Source organism: Petaurus breviceps, unplaced genomic scaffold, assembly GCF_028583685.1.
Source record: "Petaurus breviceps papuanus isolate PSGF00001 unplaced genomic scaffold, PetGlider_PUasm1.0 91133, whole genome shotgun sequence".
Classification (NCBI taxonomy): domain Eukaryota; kingdom Metazoa; phylum Chordata; class Mammalia; order Diprotodontia; family Petauridae; genus Petaurus; species Petaurus breviceps.
The window spans coordinates 96,221,365-96,236,319 of record NW_027187419.1 but is presented as its reverse complement, the minus strand read 5'-3'; the positions used below and the strand labels follow the sequence as shown (position 1 = coordinate 96,236,319).

Sequence of the window (14,955 nt, the reverse complement as noted above, 5' to 3'; positions counted from 1 at the left end):
AACTTCCTTGTTATTGTTGAGGGCACCATCATCTTCCCAGTCACCCAAGCTCACAACCTCTGTGTCATGCTCACCTCCTCATTCTCACCCCCTATACGAAATCTGTTGCCAAGAATAGTCTTTTCTACTTTTGTTGTATCTCATACATATGCCTCTTCTCTTTTCTGACAGTCCTGCCGCCCTGCTGCAGACCTTTACCACCTCCTTGTTATCAGCATGATCTTCCTAAAGCACAGGTCTGATGGTGTCTGTCCCCACATCCCCATTCAGTCAGTTCCAGTGGTTTCCCATTACCTCCAGGATCAAGTGTTATCCTTTTGTTGTCTTTTAGACTTCATAATATAGTCTCTTTATACTTTCCCAGTCTTCTAACAACTTTCAGTTCAGTGGTGTGTGCAGAAGAACCTTCATCTCCCTCTTCTCATTTCCCCTGGCTCCTCTTCCCCCGTCCATCGTGCTTCTTGCTCTCCTTCCTTATCTTTGCTTCCTGGCTTCCTTTAAGTGGGCTTAAATTCCACCTTCTGTAAGAAACCTTTCCTGATCCCCCTTAATACCAGTACCTTCCCTCCAAGATTACCTCTAATTTATCTTGTCTTTGTTTTTATACACAATTGTGTGCATGTTGTCTGTTGCATGTTGTTTTCATGTTGTCATTGTTTTTGCCTTTCTTTTATCTATCCCTGAGGCTTAACAGTAGGTGCTTAATAAATGCTTGTCATTTGACTGATTGTGGCGTGATCTTAATTAATGTTTGGCACATACTTTCTTTGAGGGAAGACTTTAACTTGCAGTTTCTCTACTGATGTTATTCTTTTTTGTTGTAAATAAACAGTAAAAGCATAGCAGCATTTTTTATACTCCATGCATCCTAGTCAATTTTGTGCCTGCCAAGATATGGTCTGTGAAATGTGAGGTATTGTAGAAAATCTGCCTAACCCCTTCTGATATTTAGAGAAATGCTTCAACCATTATCATTCAGATTCTGTAGAATTGAAACAATAGCCATAGAGTCAGAGGTAGTGAATGCCTTCTTGCATCCCTGTTTTTTGGTAATAATAGTACTGTGATCTTTTCCATTCTTTTGTAGTCTTTTCCTTTTTGAAAGAAATTCCCAAATGTCTTTAAAGTCTTATTTCCAACTGAGCTTTCTTCTGTATTAATTCGTGCCCAGCCACTGTTCACAAATTCCTCCTCTTAAGCCATGGCCATAGTGGCAGAGCACAGATGTGTTCTGCTCTCACTGATGATAAGAGTAGATTGTCATACGTCCACTATGATCTGTTCCGTTTCATATCTATTTATTCTCTTTCCAATTTCGTCTTGAAATGCTTTGGGGATTATCTGGCCTAGATGAGCCTCATTCCAAGCTCTCTACAGGATCATTTTCTTCCAGAATCCTCTTCCCCACCACCACCTATTTTGTGAGGTAAAAGCATTACTAGTTTTCCATCATCCTCTTCCTTTATGCCTGACAGATGTATGTGTACTGGAGACTGTTTCTGCCCTTGGCTGTTATGTCTTCCATGGCAAGTAGATTAAGTGTCTGCCAGCTGAAGTAGTTTCTGGGCTCTCTTGATCTCTTTGTAGTGACTGTTTTGCATCCATTAGACATTTCAAAGGAATGTTGATACTCGGTATCTTTGCTTTTATTCATTTCCCATTTTTTGGAGTTGGCAGATTGTTTAAAGAAGTTGAGTTGGAGCTATTCTAATTGGATACTATGTCTTCTCATTTTCATCCTTTCTTCTAATTTAGTATTGATTTTGACATTTGTTCTAACCAGTGGATAATCTGACTGAACACAAGAAGTTGATTCTAAAATAACTGCTGCAATTGGTAGCCAGGAATTTCTTATCTATTATGGTCATTTTCTTTTTTTTTTTCCTTTGGAGGTAATATGCTTAGCATTTTTTGACAGTCACATTCAAGAAAGTATTTCTTGATATGTAAGCTATGAGGCTTCTAAGTGGGCTACAACAAATATTTGGCCTCTTTCTAGTTAGCAAACTATATTTTCCAGCTTTGATGGGTTGTTGGGCTTTTTTTTTCAGTTGTTTGTTTTGCTTTGTATTGGTCTTTGTGCCTTTCTTCCCATTTAAGTCACTAGGTGTTTAGTTATATATGGATTTAATTTTTGCTTGATCATCACAGAATTTTTCCACTGTGTTTTTTGCCAGAGAGTTGGTACATAAGCCTCTTTTGCTCTTTAAGAGATACTTCAATTTTGGTTAATATTTGTAAACTCTGCATTACCCCCCCTTCCTTCCTTTCTTCCTTCCTCCCTCCCTTGCCTTTCTCCACTACCGTGTTTCCCTGATAATAAGACACTGTCTTATTAATTTTTTGGACAGAAAAACACCAGAGGGCTTATTTTCAGGGGAGGGCTTATTTTAATGAACATTGACAGCAATTTTAATAAACAGGTAAATGTGAACAAAAAAATGTACCTTTATTCAATAAGCAAATCACTGGGGAAGAACAGGATGACGCACTCACTGCTGCAGCTCTGATTGGATGCAGCTCAGAGCGTGGCGCGCGTTTCACGGGGGGTGGGGGGGGGGGCGGGGATAAAGGGGGGTACGGAAGGTAGTGTGTAGTGCAGGGGATCACCTTCACTACAGTAGCAATCTCAATAGGGCTTATTTTGGGGGGAGAGCTTATTTTAGAGGAATCTTACACAGTAAGGGGAGGGCTTATTTTCGGGATAGGTCTTATTATCGGGGAAACACGGTATGTTACCGTGGCACAGATGTAGAAGTTAATGGGGACTTTTTGCAGTTTTATCTTACGTGGGTCCTTCCTCTGACCAAAACGATTAATCACCCAGCATTCTGGTATTGAACCTCTATATTTATACAGGAAGTTCTTTTGGCAACAGACAAGGTTTAGAACTGATAGTGTACCTGAAGCTTTTTTCCACTTGATTGAAATTGTCAAAGCCTGTGCTCTCCAGTGGCCCATCCTAGAGCCTATGCTCACCCCCACACCCACAGTGAGGTACCTAGATGGGAATTTTACAAACCTTAAAGTGATATTTTTGGTAGCTTTCTTTTAATTACTAGGAATATAGGATCACAAATGTAGAACTGCATGGGACTTTGGAGATCATTTTTCAGATAAGGGCCCATAGAGGCAAGGTAAGTGGCATAGTGGATAGAACTCTGGACCTGGATCCACATACCGTGTTTCCCCGATAATAAGACCTATCCCGAAAATAAGCCCTCCCCTTACTGTGTAAGATTCCTCTAAAATAAGCCCTCCCCCAAAAATAAGCCCTATTGAGATTGCTACTGTAGTGAAGGTGATCCCCTGCGCTATACGCCGCGCTCCGAGCTGCATCCAATCAGAGCTGCAGCAGTGAGCGCGTCATCCTGTTCTTCCCCAGTGATTTGCTTATTGAATAAAGGTACATTTTTTTGTTCACATTTATCTGTTTATTAAAATTGCTGTCAATGTTCATTAAAATAAGCCCTCTGGTGTTTTTCTGTCCAAAAAAATTAATAAGACAGTGTCTTATTATCGGGGAAACACGGTACAGCTGAGTTCAAATCCATCCTCAGTCACCTATGTGACTCTGGGCAAGTCACTGAACGTCTGTTTCAGTTTCCTCCACTGTAAAATGGTGATCATATTATATAGTAGCACCTACCCTGCAGAGTTGTTGTGAAGCTCAAATGAGTAATATTTATTATGATATCACTTATCTGTTTCTGCCACATAGTGGGTGCCATGTGAATGCTCATTACCTTCTTCCCTTGCCTCCATAGAGGGTGACATAAATTGTCTTAAGTTATAAGATTGGAAATAAGGAGAGTTGGATCTGTGATTTCCTTGATATAGGGAACTCCTGGTTGAGGAAATGCCCTCTACTAATGCAGGTTGGTACTTTCTTGGCAGTTTATGATCTTAGAAATTATTAAATGGACTTGGCTAGAGTCACACAGCTAGACTGTTTCAGTGGTGGGGCTGGACTCAGGTCTTCCTGGTGCCAAGGCTAGCTCTCTGCTAAGCCATGCTGCTACTTTTCTATCCAAATTACTTATTTTTCAAAAGTTGTTTTTTTTTTTAAATAAATTTCTTTTTTTTCCATAGCTTTCTGGGTTAACATTGCTTTTATGGAGGAGAATTTTGGAAAGGTTTGGCAAAAGACAGAGATTCACACGCACATATATTTAATTTAAGTTGATGCCTAAGAGAACTCCTTTCATTAATTAGAATAAAAACTTGGTTACTCTAGCTCTGGAAAGCTCAGATCACTTTATGGTACACAGAAAGAACTTTTATAGCCAAGTTTTTATTCTCTCCAGTAGGGAACAACGTCTTACTACCTAGCCTGTAAATTAGAATATGCTAAACTTCTCTTCCTTTTCTTCTTCCCCTGAACCCCTCAAATTAACAGAAGGAATGTTCAGACAGAGGAACAGTTAGTTACTACTATATCATGGACAGATTTAAATTGTTTTTTACCTTATGCTAATCACAGTTACTGCTTAAAGTGCAAGTTAACCTTTTCTTCTCTCTTTACAGTTATAAACATTGACATTTTATTTTATCTCTTTAGATTTTAGTAAATAAAACTAAGTAGGTAAGTCAGTAAAACTAATGCAAGTAGGTGGCCATTTTATTGGTTATAGTTGAATCATACTTTGGGAAATAAAATGGATCAATCCCTGCAGGAGAGATTTGAAGGAGAAAAGTGCAAAACTAAGTGTCGAGATTGGAAGCAGAGTTTTGCTTGTAGTCCCCCCCCCTTCTCTGTTTCCATCTCCCTCTTCCTCTCTCCAGTTCTCCTTTCTTTAATTTTTTATATAGTGTTTCTGCTGGGAACTTGAGAAATGATAATTCATCGATATCTTTGGTTTTAATTCAGTTCAACATACATTTATTAAGTCTGTACTAGGTACAAGATGTATTAGGTAGATGATTTCTTGTTTGTGCTGAAAGTTTGCTGTATGATGTCAATTGGAGACTTGTCTGTTATCTTATGGATCCACAGATCTCAGAGGGGGGGCCTGGGGGCCCCTACTTGCTAGGAGGGTTCCTGTTCGACACTCCTCCCCTCTCCATTACCCTCTCCCCCCATCTCTCTCCGTCCCACCATAAGTGTCAGAGGCAGGTTTTGAACCTAGGACTTCCTGACTCCAAAGGCTGGATCTTTTATCCCATGGCTGCAAAGGGGAGGAAAATCCCTACATTCCAGAAGCTTAGGTTACATCAAAGGCATAATTTCATTCCACTTCTGAAGCATTATTTACAGTTATGTATACTGGTGGAATAGAAATTTCTTGAGTTTGGGACTGTTAGTGTTTTTTGTACCCAAGTATATTGCCTCTCTAGGGTACCTAATGTTTGTTGAGGTGGGATGGATGTGGCTCCCTTGCCTAGCGAGCAGTCAGTGTGGTTTTGTACTAGATCACTTAGGGGCACCTTTCAGTTTTTCTATTGGATTGTAAGCACTGAAGTATTTTTTCATGTTGCTGTCAAGACATACGTTCTCAACTTTGAAGACTTTTTCATAACCCAGTTAATTTAACTGTACAGTTCAACAACAACAAAATACTTTTTCATCTATAGCTTTCTCTTCATTGCCTTTTAAATAAAGCAACCTGTTTTAAAATTTTTGAAGTACATTTCAGCATTTCTTTTATAGTAGTAGTTTGCCTCACTGTCAATGAGCCCCATTAAAATCACTCTCTTTAGACTAGGGTTTTACAGTGACTCAGACTACAAAGAGAAAAACATTTCACCCTCATCACAAGAGGTGTTTTACATTAAGACCTAATGTGCCTCAGTTGGGGGGGGGGAAGGAGAAGGGAGGATTTTTTTTTTCTTTTGCAAATAAAAGGTATTTATACTCATTTTTAGAAGCCATGTATAATAATCTGGTTGCTTTTTAACTTTCAGTGGCACAACAGTGTTAGAACTCAAACTCTCCAGTGCCAGTTAATTGCTTTCTTTTCCTAAACCCTCATACTAAATCAGATTTGGAACCAGCTGCTGCTGCCCATCTCTACCTTAGATGTCAAGTTGAGCTGACATGTAGAACTGTTCACCTTGACCATAAATGCCATAATGCTTTTGTTAGAATTAAAGAATATACTTTGAAGTAGCCCAAGGGAGGTCAGGTGGGGTGAGGGTGGAGAATGATTTTTCTACCTATATTCACATAATTACATGAATCATTGGTTGTTGGCATGTACCTGCTAATCACATGGCTTCTTGATTTTTTTTTTCTTACACAGAATACTTCAGAATTAAAACCTCACTCTAAATCATCTTTTCTTCACCATGCCCCCACCCCTCTTTTTTTTTTTTTTTTAAGTTTTGCCATTTCAGCTATAAGGCCTTTGGCAAGTATGCACTATGGCTCGCTCTTGCCTTAGTTCAATAATTTGAGATAATTAAGAAAGGCTGATTATAATCCAAACAGCAGTGTGGTTGCTGATTATCATGCTGTGTTCCTAGCAATCTCATGAGTCTCATAAATACTACAAGGTGTGTTAAGAATAGTCTGATGCTGTTTTGTTTTGCTCAAGTAGGCTGAGCAGAATCCTGGGAAAACAAGCATGATGTCAGGTTCTGAAAAAGAGCAAGATGGCAACCGAAGGGTATTTGATTTTTTGATTTAGGATTTAGACCACTGGGTGCTTCTAGTGTGCTTCATTAGGCTGCCTGATCCACATGTATTTGCCTTGTCTGCAGTATGTCGCTTGCATGCATTTTCTTTTTATTTCTGACTCTTTCCATGTGGCATTGGATGTGCAGTCACTTGTAGATGTGTTTAATTTGTTTTTTAAGAGAGTATAAGGGCTTGACCTTATGTCATTTTTCTTATATTTTCTTACATCTCCTAAGCCTTCCAAAATGTTTTGTTCTACTGCTTAGTAAAATAGGTCCTCCAGAGAACAAAATATTTTCAGAAGAGGTGGAGTCATGAGTCGTGCCAGACTGTGTGGTCCTTTTAAATTTAAATCAGCAGTTAGTTGCCTATGAATGCATAACCACCTAGGTAATTGCTAGGGTGGGTTATATGCCAAATAGCCAAGTAGACGTGTTAGTTAAAGCTTTGGCAGTGTGTCTGTGTCCCTGTGTGAGTGTATCTCTGTGGCCAAGAAAGACTGAAGAGTTTGTATGTGTTATATTTTAATAGGTTAGAAGGGTTCCTGGATCCAGTGGTCATCTTCACAAGACAGAAGACGGAGACTGGGAGTGGAGTGATGATGAAATGGATGAAAAGAGTGAAGAAGGAAAAGCAGCATTTTCTCAGGAAAAGGTATAAGGCCGTTAGTTGTTTAACTTGGGGTTGACCGCCATAGCAAAGGAGAACTGGTTAACCTGTGATATTTTTGTTTTTGTGGCATTTAAATATGATGTGTTAGCTTTTGTGCATTAACACTGGGTACTTGTTTTACAGTCACGAAGAGTAAAAGAAGAAAACCCAGAGGTGAGTTGTTTTCCTCCCTGTTTTGTTTCACTCCTGTCCTGCTGCTTTAAATATCTCTTCAGGCTAATTATGTAGAGGGAAGACTTTGAAGTTTTGAGTCTCTCCTTGAAAAACAACACAGAAACCAAGGTAAAATTTCATCATTTTTTTGTCAGTGGAAAGTCACTGGTTAAAACATGCAGGAAATTCACCCAGAATTTGCTGGTCTTGATCTTTTAAGGCTCCTGAGTCTGGGGTAGGCAAGGTAATGCTCTGTTACCAGTAAGTTTTCTATTGATCCACTTTCATTTTTGGATTCTATTAACTTCCTCGTTTCCTGGTGACTAATAATGGCCATGTTTCAGAGGAGTTGGTAACTCTCGAAGAAAGAATTTCTGCCTGTTATAATAGATTGAAGTATTGTACAGAAATAGTCATTAATGTGTGTTTATGGTAAGAAAAGAAAAACATCATGTTTACATATAACTCAACATCCTTCATTCACTTTACACTTGGGAACTTCTCAGAAGGAATAGGACAGTCCCTCAGCCCTCTACTGTTACTTTCCTATACTCTCTGTACATAATCCGTTCTGTAACTACTGGTAGAAGTTTTGTATGTCTGCCTTTTCTTTCCCCACACCTAAATTGAATCTGACCAGTCTCTTCTGTGTACCTTTTCATTTAACTGCCTCATTATCTCCTGTAGATAATTTTTTCTCTAATATTTATCCTATAAACTGATTTGTTTTCCCTGCCCCATTCCCAAGAATGAAAGTAATTTCTAAACATGAAAATAATCTTTCATTCATCAGGGATAGAATCCTGCTTTACAGTGTGTGATGGTTCCCTATGCCAGTAAACTTAGGTCACATTGTGCATAAAGACTGATCTCTTCTAGTTATTGTGAATACTTCCCTCTGCTCTTCCTGCTTTCTCATTTTTGCCTATTATTTGACCCCAGAGTCATGGATGAAAAACCATTGTTGTTATAAAGCTATAAAAAAATAGCCTAGGAAAGAAAATGGTTCCAGTATCAGTTTTGAATCAAACCACCATTACTAATGTACTGTAAGAACTTGACTGGATGATACTTAATCTTTATGTCACTGGTGCAGACTGATAGGTGTGTGTTTTTTTCATGAAGATTGACAGGTATGTTATAGCACCATTTGTAATAGCTCTCAGGGTTTAACAGAAAAAAAAAACAAAAAACTGGGCTAAGAATGTCCATTTGCGAGGAAGGCTTGAAATAAAAAGAGTGACACTAACAGAATAGTCTCAATTAACCAATATTTTAACTTCCTGCAGTGGGTGTTAAAACGCTGGTTATTTAGCTGTGTGTCTAGAAGACATCTATGATTCTCTAGTGTGGTGTCTACTTAAAGATCTCATTTTATAATCAGTCTGTGATTCAGACATATTTTTGATAAGTCCTGTTCTCTTGCTTTTATTTGTATATGTATTTTGGGTATCATCATTTCTACCTAGTTTTAAGAAATTTAAAAAGAGAGTCCCATTTTGCTTTATTCTATTGCTCTAACAAAGTTTTTTATTCTGTACTTGCATGTGCGCAGCCCCACACACAAACACACCCACACCCACACACCATTTTGGTGCCGTGGTTCAGTGGTTCTTCCCCAAATGGTATGGCATAGGGTTAGGAGCATTTCAGTATCAACAATGTTAGAGAGAATCAGTCAGTTAAGTTGCATGGAGTACAAATAGATAAGGTTTTTGGGTGCTGTGATCTTGTAACGTACATCAGGCATACAATTGCTGTCGCACATAAATATATCAGAGAGATTCTAGAATTAAAACCTCTACCTTTGTTATCTCACTTGTTCCTCAGAACAACCCTGTGAGGTAGGTGCTGTTATTATCCCCATTTTCCAGATGAGCAAACTGAGGCTCAGAGAGGTTGAATGCCTTGCCCATGGTCACACAGCTAGGAAGTATCAGAGGTGGTATTTGAACCCAGTTCTCTCCTGACTTCAAGTCCAGCACTCTATCCACAACACCACGGTGTGTTTCATCAGTGCCTGAGTGGTTTGTCAGGTGTTTACATCATTTCTAAGCCAAAGGTAAGCATGACAAGCACAAGTAAATGCATAATTTTGGTGTAGGAAAAGTCAGGAAAAGACTCCATGGGACTATGACATGTGGATGGAGTGAAGTCAAAAATAGCGTTTTGACTGTTCAGTGGTCTTTTACAGTCTGATGGAGAAGAGAGAGCAAGAGAAACTGCTTAGTAGTTATCTAGGGGTTGGAAATTGGTGTCTAGGTTGGATAAGATTGAAAAGGCCAAATGACTAGTTAGGTAGCCCTTGTAGTTATGTCTAAGAATTTCTCTATAAATTATAGACTCGTAGTAGCTAAGCTAGCAAGGAAACTCAGAGGCCCCTTAGTCTTACCTTAGTGTGGTGGATAGAACGCTGGACTTAAAATGAGGAAGATCTCGGTTCAGATCCTTCATCTGCCACTTACTACTGTGCAACCACAGGCACGTCACTTAATTTCTCTGAGCCTCAGTTTCCTCATGTGTAAAATAGGGAAAATAACACCTATAGTACCTGTTAGTACGGGGTTGTTAGGAGACTCAGATATAATCATGTATGTTAAGCTTTTTGCAAACCTTAAAGCACTCTATAAATATTCAAAATAAATATGTGAGAACATATGCATGTGAGCATGTGTACGCGCACACACACACACACACACACACACACACGTGCACACAAAGTACCTGAACAAGAATTCCTTCTGTAGCATGTACAAGTAACTATCCTGCCTCTCAGTAAAGGCTGCCCCTGGGGTAGAACACCCCTAGCACTTGGTGGAATGATATTATACTTTTTAGATAGTTCTAGTCTTGGGGAAAATTTTCCTTATACTCAACCTAAATCATCTCAGTAATTTCTACATATTATTCCTAGGCTGCCCTCTGGGGCCAAACAGAACAAATCTCATTTCCCCTTCCACATGACAGCTCTTGAAATCCTTGGTTATAGCTATAAAATACATATTTCCTCTCCCAAAGTCTTCTACAAGCTAAAAAGTCCCAAGTACTTTAAACTTATCTTTATATGGCAAAATTTTAAGGCCGTTTAAAACATTCTGCTTGTCTCCTCTCCAAACTTTCCAGTGTCCTTCCTGAAGTGTGGCATGTATAGCTGAACCTAGTACTCTAGATAAACTACTATTTATTCATGTCTATCTTATGCTATTAAGTTGATTTTTTTTTTTAATCTACGTGTTAAGACTTCTACATTCATCTTCTTTCTACCTTATTAGATTTGGACAAATATTCTTGTATTTTGAGGTCATTTTGAATCCTGCAATAATCCTATAATCAACAAATTTGATAAGTATGCCATAGTAATAATCATAACAATGGCAAACACTTTAAGATTTGTCAGATGCTTTACGTACATTGTCTCATGTGATCTTCACAGTGCTCCCAAGAGGTAAGTGCTGAAGCTGTTTTTAATCTCTGAAGAAACTGTTGTAAAGAGGTTAAGTGACTTGGCCATGGCCATGCTGCTCATAAGGTTTCAGGGTATCATTTCAACCCAGATCTTCCTGAGTCCAAGTGCCCAACATTTAATCCAGCATACCAGACTGCCTCTACCATAAATGCCTTTATCCAAACCATTTATAAAAATGATAAGGGGTTCAAAGTCATGGCCAGATCCCTGGAATGCTCCACTAGTGATCACCTTCCAAGTGAGCTTTGAACTTTCAGTGACAGCTTAGTCATTCAGTCAGTTCTGAACATAACTATAATTTCATCTAGCTCAGGCTTTCTATCTTTTCTACAAAGAATTAACACAACAGACTTTGTGGAATGCTTTCCTGAAGTGTAGGTAACACACACACACACACACACACACACACACATACACACACGGGAAAAAAGTGGCCTATGATCATTTCCCTTTCAATTTCAAAAGTTAAGGTAACATTCCTCCTTGCAGTCTTGTAGCATCTCTCTCTTCATGCTCTCTCAAAATCTTTGACAGTAACTCATCATTCACATTTTCCTGGTTCCTTTGGTATCTTGCGATACAGTTCAGCTGGGCCTCATGACTTAGAATCATCAGGGGCAGCCAGGTGCACTCATTCTCTCTCTATAGAATGTTCATTTTACCCCCAAGATTCACATAGTTTCTATTTCAGCAACCTCCTTTATGGTGAGCTTATGGTCCAAAAAAAGGAAGAGAAAGGAAAAACAGATTCATTATTGCTTCCTTCACCTTTTGAAGTATGCAACTATCATTAAGAGAAGAAATTACTAACAGATCTACTTTTGACAGAGTCAGAATTCTAGATTTCCAGATAATTGATTTCCATCTCTACCATATCGCGCCTCCATGGCAGTCCTATCCGTATTTCTGACTAGAGCTCTGGAGTATGCCCTGGTGAGAATACCATTATTACTGCTGTTAGTTTTTGTCCAGATGCTCTCTGTCATGCTTTTAGCTCCCCCACCCTATTCTTGGGTTTCTTCACATTAGTTTATCATCTTAATATACAGTGCTGTTCTATCCCACTTTCCCCCATGCCTGGCTTGTTTTCTTTTTTTTTTTTTAAGTATATCCTTCTAGAGCCCATATTCCATGGATCCCATCCCACTAATTCTCTGTGATACCCTACAGTCAAATTTGCCTTCTTGTATTAGTATTTCCAGTTTACCTTGTTATTTATACTTAGCACATTTGTCTATAGTGATCTGAAGCTGTGGATTTTGTGGCTGGTTTATTTCTTAGTGTTTTTTTTTTTTTCTGAATATCTGGGCATCTCTGCTACTATTCTTTATTCATTGTAGCTACTGTCTGTGACACCTAATTTGGTAGGTTTTCTTAGACAGTTTTTTTCCCTACCCTTTCCTTGTCAATTTAGCCTTTTGATTAACTTGGAAGATCTTTTGCATTTCATTTCCCAAATCTGCCTTTCTTTTGTGAAGTCCTTTTCTTTAACTGAGAGCAATGATGGAAAAAAAAAAAAACACCTTTGCCCTTAATTTCTTCAGTTTCTTGCCCGAATCAAATTCAGGAGGAGCATCAGCTTCTGACTATCAAGTATGGATTTGTTCCTTTTTCTCTCTTCTAAGCATAAGAGATGACAATGATGAAAAAACAGGAATTGTATTTCTAACAAGATTGCTAAGCATTTGCATTGGAAAGAATAAGACACCTAGATTATACTAATAACAGCTTATGTTTACATACTGCTTTAAGGTTTACAAAGTCCTTGAGGTACATGGCCTTTCTCATTTGATCTTTACAGTAACCTTGGATATAACAAATTATACTCATTTTACAGATGAGAGAATTAAAGTGCAGTAAAAGTTAAATCACTTGCCAAAGTTCACACCACCAGTGGTGTGAGCCACCATTCACACCAGATGGTCAGGTGTTCAGCACATGATTCAATTTGAGAAAAAGGAAATAGTCATTTCATTATTGCATTATCTTGTCACCCTTCGGTGATGTTTAGTGTAATATGTGAGATTAAAGAAAAGTAACATTTCTTTGTTCAACAAGTTGTTTTTGAAGGCCTAGGAAAGCATAGTAAAAGCTATTTGTTTGTTGGTGATATTCAAAAAAATACAAAATAGCCCTTTAGCCCTTTGGGGACTTAGCCATGCTGTGAACTATGCTGCAGTTTGGAGGTCTGGCTAATGTCTGTAGGACTGAGGATAGTGCCATCCACATAGTGATGGGGAGCAGGACTGGACTTGGCTACTTCATTAGTATAGGTATCTCTTAGGTGACATAACTTCCTTTCCCACTGTGTCTCTCTGCATCTGGGACGCTGAGAGGCTAAGAATGTGCCTGGGGTCACCCAACCAGTGTGTCACAAGTAGGTCCTGAACCCAGGACTTTCTGGCCTCCAAGGCCAGCTCTCTAACCATGGGTGCTGCTTACCATAAACGTAAAACACTTAATATAAAAGTTCCATTAAATTAATTTGAAGCACAACTTTTTATCAGTTTTGCATTTGTTCTTTGCTAAGAGGAAATAAGATGGATTTTGATTCTAGTACCTACTGCTGTATGCCCCACATCCCTGTGAGGTCAGTGTTTCGTAGCCAGCGTTCTCATTAAGAAGCACTAAGATTAGCATCTGGCATTGCCCTACGCTCCCAAGTCCAGGCTAAAAACCAGGGACAGTCTTTGTCCTGCATTTGTGAAGATCTGTACTAATAGCACAGCCTGAGCCTTTCAGAAAATGAGGATGGACTTCAGGAATACCTGGTAAAAATTCTAGATGTGTTCGTTAAGGGGCCTAGAAGCAGGGTGAACTGGTGTGGCAGCTACTGTCCTAAACTTAGTCATGCCTACAATAAGTAGCCTGTAGTGTTGTGTTTCAGGGGAGCTCCTCCTTTCAACTTCCACAGCCTAGATTCAGGCCAAGTTCATTACTTTGGCTAGGAAACTGGAAACATGCTGAGATTTAGGCACTACTCATTTTTCCGCCCACTAAAACATATACCTTTCAATGGCTACAATTGACTTTTAGATCCATGCTAGCTACTTCCATATCTAATCAGATTTATTTTTTATCAGTAATTACTTCCATAAATTTTAATAACTTTCTGTTTTTTTTTTGTGTGTGTGTGTGTGGAAAGTTTATTTTTAAGTTCAGGTTTGTTATGATTAACTGAAGTCATTAGAGCTAACCATCATCTATAATTTTTAAAAGCCCATATTAAAAATGTGAGAGACAACATAGCTGGCCTCTCACATGTCCTGGCTGGGTGACGTCACCCTGACTTGCATCAGTTGGTCCCTCTTTGCTATATATGGGACAGTGACTCTTTAATACAGTTGGTTGCAGAAAAAGGGAGGATCTGAAGTGGTGCAGGAAGTTTCTTTACTTGGTTTTCTTTGTAACAATTACATCACAGGACCAGTCCAAAGAAATTTCTTTTTTTTAGTGTTGAATGCTCTCTTTACTAAGTAAATTTTTTTTTTTTGGTTAGAATTGGGCTGTATTTCTAAAATTACAGAGTTGAAAGATAAAAGTAATTCCTAGGCAAAAAGTTGACCTCACCTCCTAGCTTCCTCTCTTTGGAAGCCTTTCCTCTTTGTAGATACTTACCTACTGTTCATTACCCAAACTCCAAAATTGTTGCCTTCTTCCCCCTTCAGAACACTCATTCCATCTAGTGTCTTTGCCCTTATTGGAGACTGCTCTAGCCCTCAAATTTATACTAAAATAGTCATAACTAATAGCTCAGTATGTTTCCCTTCATAGGACTGTTCATATTTCAAAAGCAGCTGCTGAAAATGATCACTGCCTTAATCTCAGATAACACATCCCAAATGATAGCATTTTAGACACTCTGGCCAGCCAGTGGGGAGTGGAGAGAGGAGATTTTAGTAAGGTAGCCCTTTGTGGGACTCCTCAGACCACCACACACACCTGCTTTGCCTGTATGTGCCCCTCCCAGCAGCTAACAGGTAAAATTGTATGCCTTCGAGGGCACCGTAGGAGGCAGGTAGACAAGAGGGACTTTTTCTGGGTT

At 38.9% G+C, this 14,955-nt stretch overlaps 1 protein-coding gene across 2 annotated transcripts in view; it reads left to right on the top strand.

Moving 5' to 3' along the window:
* Positions 1 to 14,955, top strand: part of STK39 (serine/threonine kinase 39) — a 331,699-nt gene that overhangs the window by 210,874 nt on the left and 105,870 nt on the right. For both annotated transcript variants that reach the window (XM_069080684.1, XM_069080683.1), the window contains exons 11-12: positions 7,151 to 7,273; positions 7,415 to 7,444. In XM_069080684.1, coding sequence (XP_068936785.1) covers positions 7,151 to 7,273; positions 7,415 to 7,444 — 153 coding nt within the window. The remainder of the gene's footprint in view (positions 1 to 7,150; positions 7,274 to 7,414; positions 7,445 to 14,955) is intronic.